The 22,500-nt window shown below is 53.0% G+C and overlaps 1 protein-coding gene across 2 annotated transcripts in view; it reads left to right on the forward strand.

The window, feature by feature from the left end:
- The first annotated feature begins 12,977 nt into the window (after positions 1 to 12,977).
- Positions 12,978 to 22,500, forward strand: part of chm (CHM Rab escort protein) — a 24,377-nt gene continuing 14,854 nt past the window's right edge. The window contains exons 1-10 of one of the 2 annotated variants that reach the window (XM_067609069.1): positions 12,978 to 13,082; positions 17,522 to 17,588; positions 17,782 to 17,854; positions 18,511 to 18,638; positions 18,843 to 18,949; positions 19,340 to 19,420; positions 19,583 to 19,725; positions 19,812 to 19,928; positions 20,194 to 20,305; positions 20,455 to 20,677. In XM_067609069.1, coding sequence (XP_067465170.1) covers positions 13,031 to 13,082; positions 17,522 to 17,588; positions 17,782 to 17,854; positions 18,511 to 18,638; positions 18,843 to 18,949; positions 19,340 to 19,420; positions 19,583 to 19,725; positions 19,812 to 19,928; positions 20,194 to 20,305; positions 20,455 to 20,677 — 1,103 coding nt within the window. In that variant the 5' untranslated portion in view covers positions 12,978 to 13,030. Of the gene's footprint in view, positions 13,083 to 17,521; positions 17,589 to 17,781; positions 17,855 to 18,510; positions 18,639 to 18,842; positions 18,950 to 19,339; positions 19,421 to 19,578; positions 19,726 to 19,811; positions 19,929 to 20,193; positions 20,306 to 20,454; positions 20,678 to 22,500 lie in introns of both variants that reach the window. The other variant, XM_067609070.1, reaches the window with a different exon arrangement.

The following is a 22,500-nucleotide window of genomic DNA, read 5'->3' on the forward strand; positions in this document are numbered from 1 at the left end:
AGACCAGTCCGGACATGTCAGGATCAGGAGACAGACAGGGAACAGGTCTGATGGGATTCCAGCTCTGTGTCCCGACTACAGGAGACTCGGTCCAGCGCCAGGATCAGGGGGGACTTCCCCATCGCTCTGGGGTCTCACAGGCGGCCAATGGGAAGAGAGCCTTTCTGCACGTTAGGTCTGAATCTGTATTCAGTTTCATTTATTTTATTAAGCCACATAACAGTTTTGATTTGTATTATAGCTACATTATAGACTGAATAACATAATTAACTGCATCTCTGTCAGTGAGTTTTGTTTTTTTTGTGAGATAAAAAGTGTTGAGTTGAGTTATTGTGTCACAGAACAGAACAGAACTTTATCTATCAGGTATTTAGTCATGTAGGTGTGTTGAAGCTGAGCTGCTGCTGTCAGCAGGCAGATCTAGAAAGTAAACAAGTCCGAACTTACATGCGTACTCGGTACTGAGAAACACCCTCTGTGTTTTTTTAAGGCAGAAGAAAATAGTGAGGGCTGCTGCAAAGTCTTGATTCATTTATCCTCACCAAATATTCTGTGTAAGTTCACTGATATCATGTAATATTGTGTTTACATGTACACAAGTATCTGACTCTTACATGGTTGTGAGGTGTACCAGTGCAGCTGCACCAGTGTCCAGTTAATGTTGTTGAGGATGGGGGTCTCTGTGGTGCTCCTGGAGAGAGTGGGGGTCTCTGTGGTGCTCTGGGGGAGGGTGGGGGTCTCTGTGGTGCTCCTGGGGAGGGTGGGGGTCTCTCTGGTGCTCCTGGAGAGGATGGGGGTCTCTGTGGTGGTCCTGGGGAGGGTGGGGGTCTCTGTGGTGCTGCTGGAGAGGGTGGGGGTCTCTCTGGTGGTCCTGGAGAGAGTGGGGGTCTCTGTGGTGCTCCTGGAGAGGGTGGGGGTCTCTGTGGTGCTCCTGGGGAGAGTGGGGGTCTCTGTGGTGCTCCTGGAGAGGATGGGGGTCTCGGTGGTGCTCCTGGAGAGGGTGGGGGTCTCTGTGGTGCTCATGGAGAGGGTGGGGGTCTCACTGCTGCTCCTGGCGAGAGTGGGGGTCTCTGTGGTGCTGCTGGAAAGGGTGGGTGTCTCTGTGGTGGTCGTGGAGAGGGTGGGGGTCTCTGTGGTGCTCCTGGGGAGGTTGGGTCTCTGTGGTGCTCCTGGAGAGGATGGGGGTCTCTGTGGTGGTCCTGGGGAGGGTGGGGGTCTCTGTGGTGTTCCTGGGGAAGGTGGGGGTCTCTGTGGTGGTCCTGAGGAGGGTGGGGGTCTCTGTGGTACTCCTGGGGAGGGTGGGGGTCTCTCTGGTGCTCCTGGAGAGGATGGGGGTCTCTGTGGTGGTCCTGGGGAGTGTGGGGGTCTCTGTGGTGCTCCTGGAGAGGATGGGGGTCTCTGTGGTGGTCCTGGGGAGTGTGGGGGTCTCTGTGGTGCTCCTGGAGAGGATGGGGGTCTCTGTGGTGGTCCTGGGGAGGGTGGGGGTCTCTGTGGTGCTCCTGGAGAGAGTGGGGGTCTCTGTGGTGCTGCTGGAGAGGGTGGGGGTCTCTGTGGTGCTCCTGGGGAGGGTGGGGGTCCCTCTAGTGCTCCTGGAGAGGGAGAGGGTCTCTGTGGTGGTCCTGGAGAGGGTGGGGGTCTCTGTGGTGCTCCTGGAGAGGGTGAGGGTCTCTTTGGTGGTCCTGGGGAGGGTGGGGGTCTCACTGGTGCTCCTGGAGAGGGTTGGGGTCTCTGTGGTGCTCCAGGGGAGGGTGGGGTTCTCTGTGATGGTCCTGGAGAGGATGGGGGTCTCTGTGGTGCACCTGGGGAGAGTGGGGGTCTCTGTGGTGCTCCTGGAGAGGATGGGGGTCTCTGTGGTGCTCCTGGGGAGGGTGGGGGTCTCTGTGGTGCTCCTGGGGAGAGTGGGGTCTCTATGGGTGTCTGGTGTTCTTCAAGAGGGTGGGGGTCTCACTTGTGCTCCTGGGGAGGGTGGGGGTTTCACTGGTGCTCCTGGGGAGGGTGGGGGTCTCTGTGGTGCTGCTGGGGAGGATGGGGGTTTCTGTGGTGCTCCTGGGGAGAGTGGGGGTCTCTGTGGTGCTGCTGGGGAGGATGGGGTCTCTGTGGTGCTCCTGGGGAGAGTGGAGGTCTCTGTGGTGCTCCTGGAGAGGATGGGGGTCTCGGTGGTGCTCCTGGAGAGGGTGGGGGTCTCTGTGGTGCTCCTGGAGAGGGTTGGGGTCTCTGTGGTTCTCCGGGGGAGGGTGGGGGTCTCACTGGTGCTCCTGGAGAGGGTGGGGGTCTCACTGGTGCTCCTGGGGAGGGTGGGGGTCTCTGTGGTGCTCCTGGAGAGGGTGGGGGTCTCTGTGGTGGTCCTGGCGAGAGTGGGGGTCTCTGTGGTGTTCCTGGGGAAGGTGGGGGTCTCTGTGGTGGTCCTGAGGAGGGTGGGGGTCTCTGTGGTGCTCCTGGAGAGGATGGATGTCTGTGTGGTGGTCCTGGGGACGGTGGGGGTCTCTGTGGTGGTCCTGGAGAGGATGGGGGTCTGTGTGGTGGTCCTGGGGACGGTGGGGGTCTCTGTGGTGGTCCTGGAGAGAGTGGGGGTCTCTGTGGTGCTCCTGGAGAGGATGGGGGTCTCTGTGGTGGTCCTGGGGAGGGTGGGGGTCTCCGTGGTGGTCCTGAGGAGGGTGGGGGTCTCTGTGGTGTTCCTGGGGAGGGTGGGGGTCTCTCTGGTGCTCCTGGAGAGGATGGGGGTCTCTGTGGTGGTCCTGGGGAGGGTGGGGGTCTCTGTGGTGCTGCTGGAGAGGGTGGGGGTCTCTGTGGTGCTCCTGGAGAGGGTGGGGGTCTCTGTGGTGCTCCTGGGGAGGGTGGGGGTCCCTCTAGTGCTCCTGGAGAGGGAGAGGGTCTCTGTGGTGGTCCTGGAGAGGGTGGGGGTCTCTGTGGTGCTCCTGGAGAGGGTGAGGGTCTCTTTGGTGGTCCTGGGGAGGGTGGGGGTCTCACTGGTGCTCCTGGAGAGGGTTGGGGTCTCTGTGGTGCTCCGGGGGAGGGTGGGGTTCTCTGTGATGGTCCTGGAGAGGATGGGGGTCTCTGTGGTGCACCTGGGGAGAGTGGGGGTCTCTGTGGTGCTCCTGGAGAGGATGGGGGTCTCTGTGGTGCTCCTGGGGAGAGTGGGGTCTCTATGGGTGTCTGGTGTTCTTCAAGAGGGTGGGGGTCTCACTTGTGCTCCTGGGGAGGGTGGGGGTTTCACTGGTGCTCCTGGGGAGGGTGGGGGTCTCTGTGGTGCTGCTGGGGAGGATGGGGGTTTCTGTGGTGCTCCTGGGGAGAGTGGGGGTCTCTGTGGTGCTGCTGGGGAGGATGGGGTCTCTGTGGTGCTCCTGGGGAGAGTGGAGGTCTCTGTGGTGCTCCTGGAGAGGATGGGGGTCTCGGTGGTGCTCCTGGAGAGGGTGGGGGTCTCTGTGGTGCTCCTGGAGAGGGTTGGGGTCTCTGTGGTTCTCCGGGGGAGGGTGGGGGTCTCACTGGTGCTCCTGGAGAGGGTGGGGGTCTCACTGGTGCTCCTGGGGAGGGTGGGGGTCTCTGTGGTGCTCCTGGAGAGGGTGGGGGTCTCTGTGGTGGTCCTGGTGAGAGTGGGGGTCTCTGTGGTGTTCCTGGGGAAGGTGGGGGTCTCTGTGGTGGTCCTGAGGAGGGTGGGGGTCTCTGTGGTGCTCCTGGAGAGGATGGGGGTCTCTGTGGTGGTCCTGGGGACGGTGGGGGTCTCTGTGGTGGTCCTGGAGAGAGTGGGGGTCTCTGTGGTGCTCCTGGAGAGGATGGGGGTCTGTGTGGTGGTCCTGGGGACGGTGGGGGTCTCTGTGGTGGTCCTGGAGAGAGTGGGGGTCTCTGTGGTGCTCCTGGAGAGGATGGGGGTCTCTGTGGTGGTCCTGGGGAGGGTGGGGGTCTCCGTGGTGGTCCTGAGGAGGGTGGGGGTCTCTGTGGTGTTCCTGGGGAGGGTGGGGGTCTCTCTGGTGCTCCTGGAGAGGATGGGGGTCTCTGTGGTGGTCCTGGGGAGGGTGGGGGTCTCTGTGGTGCTGCTGGAGAGGGTGGGGGTCTCTGTGGTGCTCCTGGAGAGGGTGGGGGTCTCTGTGGTGCTCCTGGGGAGGGTGGGGGTCCCTCTAGTGCTCCTGGAGAGGGAGAGGGTCTCTGTGGTGGTCCTGGAGAGGGTGGGGGTCTCTGTGGTGCTCCTGGAGAGGGTGAGGGTCTCTTTGGTGGTCCTGGGGAGGGTGGGGGTCTCACTGGTGCTCCTGGAGAGGGTTGGGGTCTCTGTGGTGCTCCGGGGGAGGGTGGGGTTCTCTGTGATGGTCCTGGAGAGGATGGGGGTCTCTGTGGTGCACCTGGGGAGAGTGGGGGTCTCTGTGGTGCTCCTGGAGAGGATGGGGGTCTCTGTGGTGCTCCTGGGGAGAGTGGGGTCTCTATGGGTGTCTGGTGTTCTTCAAGAGGGTGGGGGTCTCACTTGTGCTCCTGGGGAGGGTGGGGGTTTCACTGGTGCTCCTGGGGAGGGTGGGGGTCTCTGTGGTGCTGCTGGGGAGGATGTGGGTCTCTGTGGTGCTCCTGGGGAGAGTGGGGGTCTCTGTGGTGCTCCTGGAGAGGATGGGGGTCTCGGTGGTGCTCCTGGAGAGGATGGGGGTCTCTGTGGTGCTCCTGGAGAGGGTGGGGGTCTCACTGCTGCTCCTGGAGAGGGTTGGGGTCTCTGTGGTGCTCCGGGGGAGGGTGGGGTTCTCTGTGGTGGTCCTGGAGAGGGTTGGGGTCTCTGTGGTGGTCCTGGAGAGGGTGGGGGTGTCTGTGGTGCTCCTGAAGAGGGTAAGGATCTCTTTGGTGGTCATGGGGAGGGTGGGTGTCTCACTGGTGCTCCTGGAGAGGGTTGGGGTCTCTGTGGTGCTCCGGGGGAGGGTGGGGTTCTCTGTGATGGTCCTGGAGAGGATGGGGGTCTCTGTGGTGCTCCTGGGGAGAGTGGGGGTCTCTGTGGTGCTCCTGGGGAGAGTGGGGGTCTCTGTGGTGCTCCTGGAGAGGATGGGGGTGTCGGTGGTGCTCCTGGAGAGGGTGGGGGTCTCTGTGGTGCTCCTGGAGAGGGTGGGGGTCTCACTGGTGCTCCTGGAGAGGGTTGGGGTCTCTGTGGTGCTCCGGGGGAGGGTGGGGTTCTCTGTGGTGGTGCTGGAGAGGGTTGGGGTCTCTGTGGTCGTCCTGGAGAGAGTGGGGGTCTCTGTGGTGCTCCTGGAGAGGATGGGGGTCCGTCCAGTGCTCCTGGGGAGGGTGGTGGTCTCTGTGGTGGTCCTGGAGAGAGTGGGGGTCTCTGTGGTGCTGCTGGAAAGGGTGGGGGTCTCTGTGGTGGTCCTGGAGAGGGTGGGGGTCTCTGTGGTGCTCCTGGAGAGGGTGGGGGTCTCTGTGGTGGTCCTGGAGAGAGTGGGGGTCTCTATGGTGCTCCTGGAGAGAGTGGGTGTCTCTGTGGTGGTCCTGGGGAGGGTGGGGGTCGCTGTGGTGTTCCTGGGGAAGGTGGGGGTCTCTGTGGTGGTCCTGAGGAGGGTGGGGGTCTCTGTGGTGCTCCTGGGGAGGGTGGGGGTCTCTCTGGTGCTCCTGGAGAGGATGGGGGTCTCTGTGGTGGTCCTGGGGAGGGTGGGGGTCTCTGTGTTGCTGCTGGAGAGGGTGGGGGTCTCTGTGTTGGTCCTGGAGAGAGTGGGGGTCTCTGTGGTGCTGCTGGAGAGGGTGGGGGTCTCTGTGGTGGTCCTGGAGAGGGTGGGGGTCTCTGTGGTGCTCCTGGAGAGAGTGAGGGTCTCTGTGGTGCTCCTGGAGAGGGTGGGGGTCTCACTGCTGCTCCTGGAGAGGGTTGGGGTCTCTGTGGTGCTCCGGGGGAGGGTGGGGTTCTCTGTGGTGGTCCTGGAGAGGGTTGGGGTCTCTGTGGTGGTCCTGGAGAGGGTGGGGGTGTCTGTGGTGCTCCTGAAGAGGGTAAGGATCTCTTTGGTGGTCATGGGGAGGGTGGGGGTCTCACTGGTGCTCCTGGAGAGGGTTGGGGTCTCTGTGGTGCTCCGGGGGAGGGTGGGGTTCTCTGTGATGGTCCTGGAGAGGATGGGGGTCTCTGTGGTGCTCATGGGGAGAGTGGGGGTCTCTGTGGTGCTCCTGGGGAGGGTGGGGGTCTCTGTGGTGCTCCTGGGGAGAGTGGGGGTCTCTGTGGTGCTCCTGGAGAGGATGGGGGTGTCGGTGGTGCTCCTGGAGAGGGTGGGGGTCTCTGTGGTGCTCCTGGAGAGGGTTGGGGTCTCTGTGGTGCTCCGGGGGAGGGTGGGGTTCTCTGTGGTGGTGCTGGAGAGGGTTGGGGTCTCTGTGGTGGTCCTGGAGAGAGTGGGGGTCTCTGTGGTGCTCCTGGAGAGGATGGGGGTCCCTCTAGTGCTCCTGGGGAGGGTGGTGGTCTCTGTGGTGGTCCTGGAGAGAGTGGGGGTCTCTGTGGTGCTGCTGGAAAGGGTGGGGGTCTCTGTGGTGGTCCTGGAGAGGGTGGGGGTCTCTGTGGTGCTCCTGGAGAGGGTGGGGGTCTCTGTGGTGGTCCTGGAGAGAGTGGGGGTCTCTATGGTGCTCCTGGAGAGAGTGGGTGTCTCTGTGGTGGTCCTGGGGAGGGTGGGGGTCGCTGTGGTGTTCCTGGGGAAGGTGGGGGTCTCTGTGGTGGTCCTGAGGAGGGTGGGGGTCTCTGTGGTGCTCTTGGGGAGGGTGGGGGTCTCTCTGGTGCTCCTGGAGAGGATGGGGGTCTCTGTGGTGGTCCTGGGGAGGGTGGGGGTCTCTGTGTTGCTGCTGGAGAGGGTGGGGGTCTCTGTGTTGGTCCTGGAGAGAGTGGGGGTCTCTGTGGTGCTGCTGGAGAGGGTGGGGGTCTCTGTGGTGGTCCTGGAGAGGGTGGGGGTCTCTGTGGTGCTCCTGGAGAGAGTGAGGGTCTCTTTGGTGGTCCTGGAGAGGGTGGGGTCTCTATGGGTGTCTGTTGTTCTTCAAGAGGGTGGGGCTCTCACTGGTGCTCCTGGGGAGGGTGGGGGTTTCACTGGTGCTCTTGGGGAGGGAGAGGGTCTCCGTGGTGGTCCTGGAGAGGGTGGGGGTCTCTGTGGTGTTCCTGGGGAATGTGGGGGTCTCTGTGGTGGTCCTGGTGAGGGTGGGGGTCTCTGTGGTGCTCTGGGGGAGAGTGGGCGTCTCTGTGGTGCTCCTGGGGAGGGTGGGGGTCTCACTAGTGCTCCTGGAGAGGGTGGGGGTCTCTGTGGTGCTGCTGGAGAGCATGGGGGTCTCTGTGGTGCTCCGGGGGAGGGTGGGGTTCTCTGTGGTGGTCCTGGAGAGGATGGGGGTCTCTGTGGTGCTCCTGGAGAGGATGGGGGTCTCTGTGGTGCTCCTGGGGAGAGTGGGGGTCTCTGTGGTGCTGCTGGAGTGGGTGGGGGTCTCTGTGGTGCTCCTGGAGAGGGTGGGGGTCTCTGTGGTGGTCCTGGAGAGGGTGCGGGTCTCTGTGGTTCTCCTGGGGAGGGTGGGGGTCTCTGTGGTGCTCCTGGGGAGAGTGGGGGTCTCTGTGGTGCTCCTGGAGAGGATGGGGGCCTCTGTGGTGCTCCTGGGGAGGGTGGGGTTCTCTGGTGCTCCTGGGGAGATTGGATGTCTCTGTGGTGCTCCTGGAGAGGGTGGGGGTCTCTGTGGTGGTCCTGGGGAGGGTGGGGATCTCTGTGGTGGTCCTGGGGAGGGTGGGGATCTCTGTGGTGCTCTGAGGGAGGGTGGGGGTCTCTGTGGTGCTCCTGGGGAGGGTGGGGGTCTCTGTGGTGCTCTGGGGGAGGGTTGGGGTCTCTGTGGTGCTCCGGGGAAGGGTGGGGTTCTCTGTGGTGCTCCTGGAGAGGATGGGGGCCTCTGTGGTGCTCCTGGGGAGGGTGGGGTTCTCTGGTGCTCCTGGGGAGATTGGAGGTCTCTCTGGTGCTCCTGGAGAGGGTGGGGGTCTCTGTGGTGGTCCTGGAGAGGGTGGGGGTCTCTGTGGTGCTCCTGGAGAGGGTGGGGATCTCTGTGGTGGTCCTGGGGAGGGTGGGGCTCTCTGTGGTGGTCCTGGGGAGGGTGGGGATCTCTGTGGCGCTCCTGGGGAGGGTGGGGGTCTCTGTGGTGCTCCTGGGGAGGGTTGGGGTCTCTGTGGTGCTCCGGGGGAGGGTGGGGTTCTCTGTGGTGGTCCTGGAGAGGATGGGGGTCTCTGTGGTGCTCCTGAAGAGGGTGGGGGTCTCTGTGGTGCTCCTGAAGAGGGTGGGGGTCTCTGTGGTGGTCCTGGGGAGGATGGGGGTCTCTGTGGTGGTCCTGGGGAGGATGGGGGTCTCTGTGGTGGTCCTGGGGAGGATGGGGGTCTCTGTGGTGGTCCTGGAGAGGGTGGGGGTCTCTGTGGTGGTCCTGGGGAGGATGGGGGTCTCTGTGGTGGTCCTGGGGAGGATGAGATTCTGTTATTATTGTTAATATTACAACATTTAATTGAAATCATATTGATTGATATATTTTTATTTATCTGATTGTATTTGACGTCATTAATAATTATCAGCATTAATATAACTCTATCTGTGTTATTATACTTTATATTGAACCGGATTTATTGATCTCGACTCTGTTAATAAAAGTGTTTTGCAGGAAGAAGAAAATAAATAAATATATTAAAATAAAACAAATGAAACCCAACATTTAGTTTTACTTTGAGACCGTTTTTTTCTCGTATTGACGAGGTCGTTCTCAGGTTGACATCATGTTTATGTGTCTGTTCAGAAGTATTGATCTGTTTGTATTGAATCAGCTGATGTGTTTCTAACAGCGGAGATCATAAATTCAGATTCTGTTTTAATCTCAGTGTTCAGAGAGACGGATCATCAGCCGAGTTCCAATTAAAAGCATCAAATTAACCTTTACAGAGCCGAGCAGATTAAATGTCAGCAGAAAACACCTGATTACATCACATCCATATTATCTATCAATCTATTATCTATCTATCAATCTGATTACATCACAGTGTAGTCTATGTACTGTAACAGTCTCAGGTTTGATTCCTGCATCGTGCTTTTAATCAGAGGCTTAATGAGACTAACGAGGTCGTCTGAGTGTGTTGCTGCAGGAGGAACAAGCTGCAGAAAGAAGATCTGCGTCGTTTCAGGGTCACAGATGTTATTAAAGACATGATGTGGTCTAAATAGACATCGTGTCATTATCTTTAAGTACAAAAATAATCTGACATGCAGCTTTTAAGGTGCGATCACATCAGAAAGTGGAAGCTCATCAGTCAATCAGAGCTGCAGCTAATTATTGTCATTATCAATTAATTAATTAATTACTTTCATGATGAATCAATTAGTCATTTGGTCCATAAAATCTCAGGAAATGTTGAAAAATGTGGATCAGTGTTTTCCCAAAGACGACGTCTTACATGTTAGAAAATGTGAGAAGACTGAACTGTGCAGTAATGTGTAGTTGGACTGTTTTTCACCATTTCTGTGTTCAGGATTTGTTGGGTGTGTCTGAAACTAGCATGACCCGCCCCCCCAACACTACGGAGGCACTAGAGCTGTAATCTAGTGCCTCCATAAGCTTTGTTAAACGTTCATCCATGTTGTTCACCAGAGACATTGGCGAGGAAAATGCTGGATAGAGATAGCTGATGAGGCGTTAGCCTTAGCTTAGCTGTTAGCTCCTCTCGCTCTCCATTTGTTGACACTCCCTCCGTCAGATAGACGCTGGTGTCATAGTGCTATAGTCTCACCCTCTCTGTCCAGTCTCACACTCTCTGTCCAGTCTCACCCTCTCTGTCTCTCTGTCCAGTCTCACCCTCTCTGTCCGGTCTCACCCTCTCTGTCCGGTCTCACCCTCTCTGTCTCTCTGTCCAGTCTCACCCTCTCTGTCCGGTCTCACCCTCTCTGTCCGGTCTCACCCTCTCTGTCCAGTCTCACCCTCTCTGTCCAGTCTCACCCTCTCTGTCTCTCTGTCCAGTCTCACCCTCTCTGTCTCTCTGTCCAGTCTCACCCTCTCTGTCTCTCTGTCCGGTCTCACCCTCTCTGTCCAGTCTCACCCTCTCTGTCCAGTCTCACCCTCTCTGTCCAGTCTCACCCTCTCTGTCTCTCTGTCCAGTCTCACCCTCTCTGTCTCTCTGTCCAGTCTCACCCTCTCTGTCCAGTCTCACCCTCTCTGTCTCTCTGTCCAGTTACAACATAATGATAACTGGTGATGGATCTCTGTTAACTAGTCATTGAAGTTATATTTTTACTGAAATAAATCCACATTTAGCTACAGAATAAGAGCTGAATTAAACAGTGTTGCTGTATTTTTGGACTATCGTCCGTGCTGCTTGTCTTACACCCACCAACAAGGCCTGTTTTAAATTGTGTATTTTTGAATGTTGTTGTTGTTACGTTCAGTTTCAGCGCCGTCAGCAGATAATCTCCCAGCGTCACAGAGCTCAGATTACTGCTTCTTTTTCCATCATTTTGAAACCTGATTTTATAGACTTTTATATTTTTTAATCAGTCAGATTCGGCTGGGTGCATACTTTAATAGATGGCAACTAATCAGTTAATCAATTAATCAACTAATCGTTGCGGCTCTACAGTCAATATCTTTGTGGCGATCATGATCCACGACAGAAGTTTAAAAACAGTTATCGTGTAAAAAGGTGCATTTAGAGTGTTAACACTTCCAATAATCAATTAAAGAAATTCCTTAAATTAGTATGAAACTGGACGTCTTGTTAGCTTTGTTGGAGTTGTTTGTAGCGTTGTTAGCTTGTTCATTAGCTTGGTTGCTAACGGGACATGAAACTCGTTAGCCGCGTTAGCATCAAACCAAACGACAGAGAAGCTTCAGTGAAACTGAAGAAAACGGCTGCAGAGAGTTGAGATCTAGTAGAGCTGTATAGTTTCATTTTAATGTTCTGTTTACAGAAATATTTCTGTTAGCTTTTAATTTCACTTTAAATTTGTCACAAGCAGCTGATATCAGATCAATAGTCTGTATCAGAAGTTAATCTGCAGCTGTGATTGGATGTAATACGCTCCTCTGTCCGTCTCTTTTCTTGGTTTTTTATGGTCGTTGAAGGTTGTTTCTCTCTCTGGAAGTTTCTCTGCAGTCAGTAAACGAGCTGTAAACGTTTTGGCAGCTGATCACAGCCGTCCTATCAGCACACAGCCCTCGTTAACACCGCACGCTAACGAGCTACAAAAGGCCGTTTAATGTCGGAACAGAAGAGACGCCAGGAGAGATTTAACGGAAGAACACTTTCTGTTTCCTTTCAACACTCATCAAACATTTTCACCAGCAGACGACCGGCTGCACACACACACACACACACACACACACACACACACACACACACACACACACACTAACACACACGCACACACACACACACACACGCACACGCACACGCACACACACACACACACACACACACTAACACACACACACACACACGCACACACACACACACGCACACACACACACACACACACACGCACACACACACACACACATAGATACACATTATAGTGTATAAATGTGTATATTGTGTTGATGTAGTTTACTGGTTGCTTGTATTGATCCCTGCAGGGAACCAATCACAGACAACTGTAATAGTTAATTGAATATCTTCAGATTGTCACATAAAAGGCGTCATCGAGGACTCTGAGACATTTTTTCAGTATTTCTCAACATTTCATAGACTGAACAGATTAATCAGTTAATCTGGAGACTGATCAGCAGGTGAATTGATATAGAGGGTGATCAATAGTTGCAGCTCTGTTGGACGGACTGTCTGGAAGTTTGGTTCGTGGAATTTATTTTTCAACCATCTGGTCTTTTTAAAGGCGAATAAAAGAAAAACAAGAGGAAACAATCTGTGTTTTTGGCTGCATATCACTCACTGTGTGTGTGTGTGTGTGTGTGTGTGTGTGTGTGTGTGTGTGTGTGTGTGGACTTGGCAGAGCCAGAAAGCACCACAGAAGAAGAAGTTGTTGCCAAACTGCTGGCCGTGTCAGAGTCTGATTCCTGTTAGTGAATCACACCTTCACACAGAATACGTGCTGTGTGAAGTCTATGTTCTATAAACAGTATTTATATATTTACATATATGTGTAATAACATGTTAGATAAATCTATTACTGACTCACTAACTTTGTTCTGATGGTTCTGTTTAGAGAACCTTGTAATAATCGAAGCAGCATTTATTCTGTAATTTACAACATGATTAAATTATTTCACATGTAAATTTAACCTGCAGCAGGCTGATCAATACTGCTGACTATAATCAGACTGATCAATACTGCTGACTATAATCAGACTGATCAATACTGCTGCAGGTTAAAGTGTGTTTTTATTGTGAATGTGTGAGAAATAAATCAAGTTAATCAATCAGTCGTCAATACTTAGTGTACCAGAGGACAGACATGATGTCATTCATCTGTCAGACTGGTTAATATGATGTAATGTTCATATTGTGTTTATCTGTAATATTTAGTGACTGAATGTTTTCTTGCTGATAATCAGAATGTTTACAGCCAATCAGCTGTTTGATCAGGTGACAGCAGCTGTTTCCCATCATGCCCTGGGTCTGAGTCTAACCGGCTGATCGATCGCCGCTGATCGATGGCTGCTTTACAGAAATTACACAACAACAAAAACATGATGACACATTATAAACAGTATGACGTCATTCACCTTCATGCAGCTCTGACTCATACATCAGTTTTTATTATGCTCTTTATATTTTAACTTTTTAAAAACATAATGTTACCTTAAATATATTATTAACTTATAATATATAAATATATATTTAATTTCAGCTTGTTGCTGCTGTTTGTTAATGTTTATATATATAAACATTACAAACATTATTATTATTATATTTTGTTTTATAAACCAGAAAATTCAATAAAACTGTTCAGATGAAAAATAATAATAAATAATAATACAAATGATTAAGAATAACTATTAAGTACGTTCATTCGTCACATGGTCAGTGATTGATCAGTGATTGATCAGTGACGTGGGACGCTGGCTCTGTCACGTGACTGTGTGTTTCTCTGCTAACAACATGGCTGCGGAGGATCTGCCGTCTGATTTTGACGTCGTCATTCTGGGCACAGGTACAGACTCACCTGTGATGTAATGACGTGTTCAGGTGTCGGTGGGTTAGCGGGACGTGTCGGTGTTCGGTCCGGCGGCCGCCCGGTCCCGAACATCCTGGAATCCCGGTTTAAACCGGTGTGAACCGGAGGGAGGCTGCGGTTAGCCTGGGCGTTAGCTTCAGGCTAACGGACAATGCTTTTTCAAAGACGGCGGCTAGCAGCTAACGCGCATGCTAATCTGTTAGCTGATGGGAATATGAAGCATCACAGCTGCTAGTGTTGATGTTAGCAGCGGAGCTAACGGCTAACTGTTTCATGTGTTCAGTCTGATGCTAACGTTAGCTCTCTGGCTGCTAACAGGCTAATGGGAGCGGTCATATGATATTAGTATGATGCTAACAGCTGTTTATGATAGCCTAAAGGCTAACTGATGCTAACTGCACAAAGTGTGTGTGTGATGACGTGTAGAGCTGATGAGTCGATTAATTGATTAGTCGGTAGATATTTTGATAATTAATAATTGTTTTGGTCACGTGTTACGGACAAATGTGGATCTGCAACTGTTGTTTTATGTATTTAATGGTTTATTAATAGATATTTATTATTATAACATTCTTCTGACTGGTGTTTCAAGACGTAAACAAGTAAACAGTGGCTGTGGCTTCTATGACGTCAGACATTACAGGCTGCTGAGACAGCAGCTGAGACTGAACAGACTGTTGTTATGATATAAATATAATATGAGACTGACGACGTTCAGCTGCTAAACTTGACCAACAAACTCTCCTCGTCTCCTCTCTCCTCGTCTCCTCTCTCCTCGTCTCCTCTCTCCTCTCTCCTCGTCTCCTCGTCTCCTCTCTCCTCTCTCCTCGTCTCCTCTCTCCTCGTCTCCTCGTCTCCTCTCTCCTCTCTCCTCTCTCCTCGTCTCCTCTCTCCTCGTCTCCTCTCTCCTCTCTCCTCGTCTCCTCGTCTCCTCCTCTCCTCGTCTCCTCGTCTCCTCTCTCCTCGTCTCCTCTCTCCTCGTCTCCTCATCTCTTCACCTCCTCGTCTCCTCTCTCCTCTCTCCTCGTCTCCTCTCTCCTCGTCTCCTCTCTCCTCTCTCCTCGTCTCCTCGTCTCCTCTCTCCTCTCTCCTCGTCTCCTCTCTCCTCGTCTCCTCTCTCCTCTCTCCTCGTCTCCTTCTCTCCTCGTCTCCTTCTCTCCTCGTCTCTTCGTCTCCTCGTCTCCTCCTCGTCTCCTCGTCTCCTTCTCTCCTCGTCTCCTTCTCTCCTCGTCTCTTCGTCTCCTCGTCTCCTCCTCGTCTCCTCGTCTCCTCTCTCCTCTCTCCTCATCTCTTCACCTCCTCGTCTCCTCTCTCCTCTCTCCTCGTCTCCTCTCTCCTCTCTCCTCGTCTCCTCTCTCCTCGTCTCCTCGTCTCCTCTCTCCTCTCTCCTCTCTCCTCGTCTCCTCTCTCCTCGTCTCCTCTCTCCTCTCTCCTCGTCTCCTCGTCTCCTCCTCTCCTCGTCTCCTCTCTCCTCGTCTCCTCTCTCCTCGTCTCCTCGTCTCCTCTCTCCTCGTCTCCTCTCTCCTCGTCTCCTCTCTCCTCTCTCCTCGTCTCCTTCTCTCCTCGTCTCCTTCTCTCCTCGTCTCTTCGTCTCCTCGTCTCCTCGTCTCCCCCTCTCCTCGTCTCCTCGTCTCCTCGTCTCCTCTCTCCTCTCTCCTCGTCTCCTCGTCTCCTCTCTCCTCGTCTCCTCGTCTCCTCTCTCCTCTCTCCTCGTCTCCTCGTCTCCTCTCTCCTCTCTCCTCTCTCCTCTCTCCTCTCTCCTCGTCTCCTCGTCTCCTCGTCTCCTCTCTCCTCGTCTCCTCTCTCCTCGTCTCCTCGTCTCCTCTCTCCTCGTCTCCTCGTCTCCTTCTCTCCTCGTCTCTTCGTCTCCTTCTCTCCTCGTCTCTTCGTCTCCTCGTCTCCTCCTCGTCTCCTCCTCTCCTCGTCTCCTCTCTCCTCGTCTCCTCTCTCCTCGTCTCCTCGTCTCCTCTCTCCTCGTCTCCTCTCTCCTCTCTCCTCTCTCCTCTCTCCTCGTCTCCTCCCTCCTCGTCTCCTCGTCTCTTCTCTCCTTGTCTCTTCACCTCCTCGTCTCCTTGTCTCCTCTCTCCTTGTCTCCTCTCTCCTCGTCTCCTCTCTCCTCTCTCCTCTCTCCTCTCTCCTCGTCTCCTCCCTCCTTCTCTCCTCGTCTCTTCGTCTCCTCGTCTCCTCCTCGTCTCCTCCTCTCCTCGTCTCCTCTCTCCTTCTCTCCTCGTCTCTTCGTCTCCTCGTCTCCTCCTCGTCTCCTCTCTCCTCTCTCCTCATCTCCTCCTCTCCTCGTCTCCTCTCTCCTCATCTCCTCCTCTCCTCGTCTCCTCTCTCCTCGTCTCCTCGTCTCTTCTCTCCTTGTCTCTTCACCTCCTCGTCTCCTCCTCTCCTCGTCTCCTCTCTCCTCGTCTCCTCTCTCCTCGTCTCCTCGTCTCCTCTCTCCTTGTCTCTTCACCTCCTCGTCTCCTCTCTCCTCGTCTCCTCGTCTCCTCTCTCCTTGTCTCTTCACCTCCTCGTCTCCTCTCTCCTCATCTCCTCGTCTCCTCGTCTCCTCGTCTCCTCATCTCCTCTCTCCTCATCTCTTCACCTCCTCATCTCCTCTCTCCTCTCTCCTCGTCTCCTCGTCTCCTCTCTCCTCATCTCCTCTCTCCTCATCTCCTCTCTCCTCATCTCCTCGTCTCCTCATCTCCTCTCTCCTCATCTCCTCGTCTCCTCGTCTCCTCTCTCCTCATCTCCTCATCTCCTCATCTCCTCTCTCCTCATCTCCTCGTCTCCTCATCTCCTCTCTCCTTGTCTCTTCACCTCCTCGTCTCCTCTCTCCTCATCTCCTCGTCTCCTCATCTCCTCTCTCCTCATCTCCTCGTCTCCTCATCTCCTCTCTCCTCATCTCCTCGTCTCCTCGTCTCCTCTCTCCTCATCTCCTCATCTCCTCATCTCCTCTCTCCTCATCTCCTCGTCTCCTCATCTCCTCTCTCCTTGTCTCTTCACCTCCTCGTCTCCTCTCTCCTCGTCTCCTCGTCTCCTCTCTCCTTGTCTCTTCACCTCCTCGTCTCCTCTCTCCTCATCTCCTCGTCTCCTCGTCTCCTCGTCTCCTCGTCTCCTCTCTCCTCATCTCCTCGTCTCCTCGTCTCCTCTCTCCTCATCTCCTCGTCTCCTCGTCTCCTCTCTCCTCATCTCCTCGTCTCCTCATCTCCTCTCTCCTCATCTCCTCGTCTCCTCATCTCCTCTCTCCTCATCTCTTCACCTCCTCGTCTCCTCGTCTCCTCTCTCCTCATCTCTTCACCTCCTCATCTCCTCTCTCCTCATCTCCTCTCTCCTCATCTCCTCTCTCCTCATCTCCTCGTCTCCTCGTCTCCTCTCTCCTCATCTCCTCGTCTCCTCATCTCCTCTCTCCTCATCTCCTCGTCTCCTCATCTCCTCTCTCCTCATCTCTTCACCTCCTCGTCTCCTCGTCTCCTCTCTCCTCATCTCTTCACCTCCTCGTCTCCTCGTCTCCTCTCTCCTCGTCTCCTCGTCTCCTCGTCTCCTCTCTCCTCATCTCTTCACCTCCTCGTCTCCTCGTCTCCTCGTCTCCTCTCTCCTCGTCTCCTCGTCTCCTCGTCTCCTCTCTCCTCATCTCTTCACCTCCTCGTCTCCTCTCTCCTCGTCTCCTCTCTCCTCGTCTCCTCTCTCCTCTCTCCTCATCTCTTCACCTCCTCGTCTCCTCGTCTCCTCGTCTCCTCTCTCCTCGTCTCCTCTCTCCTCATCTCCTCTCTCCTCATCTCTTCACCTCCTCATCTCCTCTCTCCTCTCTCCTCTCTCCTCGTCTCCTCTCTCCTCATCTCCTCTCTCCTCATCTCCTCGTCTCCTCATCTCCTCTCTCCTCATCTCTTCACCTCCTCGTCTCCTCGTCTCTTCTCTCCTTGTCTCTTCACCTCCTCGTCTCCTCCCTCCTCGTCTCCTCGTCTCCTCTCTTTTCTCTCTCCTCGTCTCCTCTCTCCTCGTCTCCTCTCTCCTCGTCTCCTCGTCTCCTCTCTCCTCGTCTCCTCGTCTCCTCGTCTCCTCTCTCCTTCTCTCCTTGTCTCCTCTCTCCTCGTCTCCTCGTCTCCTCGTCTCCTCGTCTCCTGGTCTCGTGGTCTCGTGGAGGTGTGAGTAGGAGGTTGGAGGCTCCTCCATGATGGTGGAGGTGATGGGAGGACTGGTTCCAGTCTGATCATGTAATTTAATGACAAAAAGAAAAATATGTAAAAATGTCAGATTGATCTTCCAGTGTGTCATTATTGATCACTGAGAGAGTGAGAACAGATCAATCAATCAGAGAGAAAGACAGTCATCCTCCTCTTCTCCTTCTCCTGATAATTGATAATTGATAATTGATGATTGATGATTGGTTATTGGTTGTTGATTGATGATTGGTTATTGATTGTGTTCAGGTCTTGCTGAGTCGGTGGTGGCAGCAGCTTGTTCCAGAGTTGGACAGAGAGTTCTTCACCTCGACAGGTCGGTCCTGATACTGATAATCAATAACACTCAAATACACCACTGCAGTTCATCACCTGACAGGTGTGTATGTGTGTGTGTGTGTGTGTGTGTGCGTGCGTGCGTGTGTGTGTGTGTGTGTGTGTGTGCGTGTGTGTGTGTGTGTGCGTGTGTGTGCGTGTGTGTGTGTGTGTGCGTGTGTGTGTGTGTGTAGGAGGAGTTACTATGCAGGGAACTGGGCCAGCTTCACCTTTAACGGCCTGCTCACCTGGATACAACAACACCATGTGAGTACAACGCTGCGATCTGATTGGCTGCTGGAGTCTGCGAGGTCAAAGTTCAGAAACTGTTGTAGAAACGCTGCCTGCAAGACAAAACTCAGGGCTTCAACCTGCTGACGCCGACGTTGGTGAAGGTTTTCTCTACCTTGGTGACGAGCTGATGTCAGTTGTGGCTAAGGCTGTTGCTAAGGCTGTTGCTAAGGTGGTTGCTATGGTGTTTCCATGTGTTGTTCAGTTCCAACATGTACGGATGGATTTCAGAAGTTGACATTTGGAGTAAAGAAGGAGAAGAAGAAGTGAAATCCTGCTACTATAGTTTGTTTACGTAGCCTCCGGAGCAGGAGGAAGCTTCCTGAAGCTGACCAATCAGAACAGAGTGGGCTCATCAGGAGGCGGGGCCTTAAAGAGACAGGAGCTAAAACGGCCTGTTTCAGACAGAGGCTGAACTGAGGGGCTGCATAAAGGACCAGTAGAAGATAAATAAGGAGTTTTTATTCCAGTAGAGCCCCAGAATATAAATATAGAGGCTGCAAAGACCTGAACCAGAACTGAGCCGTTACCTGGACCTGATGCGCGAATCTCTCATCAGGAAAACAGAAAGAATGAAAGAAAGTTCTGAGTAGTGTTTATATCTGTGTGTGTGTGTGTGTGTGTGTCGGTAGGAGGAGCCTCACCCGGAGGAGGAGGTCCAGGATTGGTCGAGCTTGTTGGAGGAAGGGGAGGAGCTGATCTGTCTGTCGAAGTCAGACTCCGCCTCCGTCAGTAACCTGCAGGTGTTCTGTTTCGCCAGGTAACGTCGGTCGTCTGATCACGTTCACCTGTCGGCATGTGATGTCATCGCTCACTGAGTAAACGTGAGGTCACGTGACGTTTCTGTCGTACCGATGTTTCCTGTTTGTTTGTTCTGCAGCTGCAGAGACGTCATGTGACCTCCTGAACCTGCTGTTTATCCTTCAGTGTTAAACTTAATTAATTCAGTTGATGTTGTTGTCAGTGAGGAAGATGAGGAGGAGGAGGCTCCAAACACCACAGAAGAAGAAAAGGGAGGAGGAGCCGATGAAGAGGAACGTGTGAAAGAAACGTCAGAGGCAGAAACTGCAGGTTTGATTCTGATTAAATATAATTTATATTAGAATATTACATGAAGCAAAGTGCTGCGTGAGGTGAAGACGAGTCAAAACTCTTCGTCCTCCTCAGAGTCGCAACTCGGTGACATCAAACACGTGCGCGGTGACATCATTCAGCGTGACTCTGATGTCACCAGCAAACCTCCAGAAATCCACAGAAACGTGTTAAAAGTTTCCTTCAGGATCACAGTTGCCTCCATGTTCCACCGCAGACAGCAGCTGCTAACGGCTGGTTCACAGCGACGTCATCGGTGACGTCATCAGCGACGTCATCGGCGACATCATCGGCGACGTCATCAGCTCACAAAAGGCTTCACTTGTCTTAAATAATCCAACATCAGAAACAATTTTTGTTTTATTCCAGATTCAAAAGAAGAAGAAACAAAAGAGAAGCGACAGGAAACAGCAGACAGACAGGAAGCAGAAGAAGAAGAAGAGGTGAGGAGTGAAGGATCAATAAAGGAGAAACTGATCAGGTTCTGATCAGTGTACGATTGATGGATTGTTGTTGACAGTTAACCTCAGCGTAATTTATCAAGCTGTGATATCAGAGGTGCATGATGGGTAACCTGGATGACAGACAGATGTTTCATCCAATCACAGCCAGCCCAGGTGGAGGGGGAGGAGCCTGATGCAGGTGAGTCACGCCCCTCTGCTGCTCCCAGCCAATCAGGGCCAACCAGGAAGAAGATCAGCTACGCTCAGCTGGTGAAGGAAGGACGCAGGTTTAACATCGACCTGGTCTCCAAGGTAACGTACAATCATGTTTATATGTAATATAATATAATATATGATATGATATAATATAACATAATGTTCCTTCTTCTTCTCTCCAGCTGATGTATTCTCGCGGCTCATTGGTCGATCTGCTCATCAAATCAAATGTCAGTCGCTATGCAGAGTTCAAGAACGTCACCAGGATACTCACTTATCGCCACGGAAACGTGGAACAGGTGTGTTACACTCACTTAAACCTGTCTGTCTACCTGTCTGTCTCTCAGTGACCCGTGTGTCTACCTGTCTGTCTCACAGTGACCTGTCTGTCTCACAGTGACCTGTCTGTCTACCTGTCTGTCTCACAGTGACCTGTCTGTCTACCTGTCTGTCTCACAGTGACCTGTCTGTCTACCTGTCTGTCTCACAGTGACCCGTGTGTCTACCTGTCTGTCTACCTGTCTGTCTCACAGTGACCCGTCTGTCTACCTGTCTGTCTCTCAGGTGCCCTGCAGCAGAGCCGATGTGTTCGCCAGTCGTCAGCTGACTGTGGTAGAAAAGAGGAAGTTGATGCGTTTCCTGACGTCTTGTGCGGAGGAGACAGAGGAGCAGCTGGGTGAGATGACATCACCTCATGACATCAGATGATCACCTCATGACATCATCATCACCTGTCAGAGGGAGCTTGTGCGCAGTAACACACTCTAGCTCACCTTGCAGGGCATTGTGGGTAATGCAGTCCTGTATTTCCCCTCCTCCCTCCAGCCTACAACGGTCGGCCATATTTGGAGTTCCTGCATGACCAGCAGCTTGGTGACAACCTCCAGCACTTCCTGCTCCACTCCATCGCCATGGCAACAGAAGACACACCCACAGAGGTGGGCCTCGCCTCCACGCGTCACTTCCTGCGCTGCCTGGGTCGCTATGGCAACACGCCCTTCCTGTTTCCTGTCTACGGCCTTGGAGAGATACCCCAGTGTTTCTGTAGGTAAGGACCTGTCTGCCTCTCACCCTCTAACCCTAACCCTGCGTAACAGTGAGTATAGTATGTTGTCAGTACTGCAGTAGTACTCCAGCTGTAGTACTGCAGTATGTTGTCAGTACTGCAGTAGTACTCCAGCTGTAGTACTGCAGTATGTTGTCAGTACTGCAGTATGTTGTCAGTACTGCAGTATGTTGTCAGTACTGCAGTAGTACTCCAGCTGTAGTACTGCAGTATGTTGTCAGTACTGCAGTATGTTGTCAGTACTGCAGTAGTACTCCAGCTGTAGTACTGCAGTATGTTGTCAGTACTGCAGTATGTTGTCAGTACTGCAGTAGTACTCCAGCTGTAGTACTGCAGTATGTTGTCAGTACTGCAGTATGTTGTCAGTACTGCAGTAGTACTCCAGCTGTAGTACTGCAGTATGTTAGTACTGCAGTATGTTGTCAGTACTGCAGTATGTTGTCAGTACTGCAGTAGTACTCCAGCTGTAATACTGCAGTATGTTAGTACTGCAGTATGTTGTCAGTACTGCAGTAGTACTCCAGCTGTAGTACTGCAGTATGTTAGTACTGCAGTATGTTGTCAGTACTGCAGTATGTTGTCAGTACTGCAGTAGTACTCCAGCTGTAGTACTGCAGTATGTTAGTACTGCAGTATGTTGTCAGTACTGCAGTATGTTGTCAGTACTGCAGTAGTACTCCAGCTGTAATACTGCAGTATGTTAGTACTGCAGTATGTTGTCAGTACTGCAGTATGTTGTCAGTACTGCAGTAGTACTCCAGCTGTAGTACTGCAGTATGTTAGTACTGCAGTATGTTGTCAGTACTGCAGTAGTACTCCAGCTGTAGTACTGCAGTATGTTGTCAGTACTGCAGTATGTTGTCAGTACTGCAGTAGTACTCCAGCTGTAGTACTGCAGTATGTTAGTACTGCAGTATGTTGTCAGTACTGCAGTATGTTGTCAGTACTGCAGTAGTACTCCAGCTGTAGTACTGCAGTATGTTGTCAGTACTGCAGTATGTTGTCAGTACTGCAGTAGTACTCCAGCTGTAGTACTGCAGTATGTTAGTACTGCAGTATGTTGTCAGTACTGCAGTATGTTGTCAGTACTGCAGTAGTACTCCAGCTGTAATACTGCAGTATGTTAGTACTGCAGTATGTTGTCAGTACTGCAGTATGTTGTCAGTACTGCAGTAGTACTCCAGCTGTAGTACTGCAGTATGTTAGTACTGCAGTATGTTGTCAGTACTGCAGTAGTACTCCAGCTGTAGTACTGCAGTATGTTGTTAGTACTGCAGTAGTACTCCAGCTGTAGTACTGCAGTATGTTGTCAGTACTGCAGTATGTTGTCAGTACTGCAGTAGTACTCCAGCTGTAGTACTGCAGTATGTTGTTAGTACTGCAGTAGTACTCCAGCTGTAGTACTGCAGTATGTTGTAGTACTGCAGTATGCTGTAGAACTGCAGTATGTTGTCAGTACTGCAGTATGTTGTAGTACTGCAGTATGTTGTAGTACTGCAGTATGTTGTCAGTACTGCAGTATGTTGTAGTACTGCAGTATGCTGTAGTACTGCAGTATGTTGTAGTACTGCAGTATGCTGTAGTACTGCAGTATGTTGTCAGTACTGCAGTATGTTGTAGTACTGCAGTATGTTGTAGTACTGCAGTATGTTGTCAGTACTGCAGTATGTTGTAGTACTGCAGTATGCTGTAGTACTGCAGTATGTTAGTACTGCAGTATGCTGTAGTACTGCAGTATGCTGTAGTACTGCAGTATGTTGTAGTACTGCAGTATGTTGTAGTACTGCAGTATGTTAGTACTGCAG

Source organism: Thunnus thynnus, chromosome 13 (assembly GCF_963924715.1).
Source record: "Thunnus thynnus chromosome 13, fThuThy2.1, whole genome shotgun sequence".
NCBI lineage: Eukaryota > Metazoa > Chordata > Actinopteri > Scombriformes > Scombridae > Thunnus > Thunnus thynnus.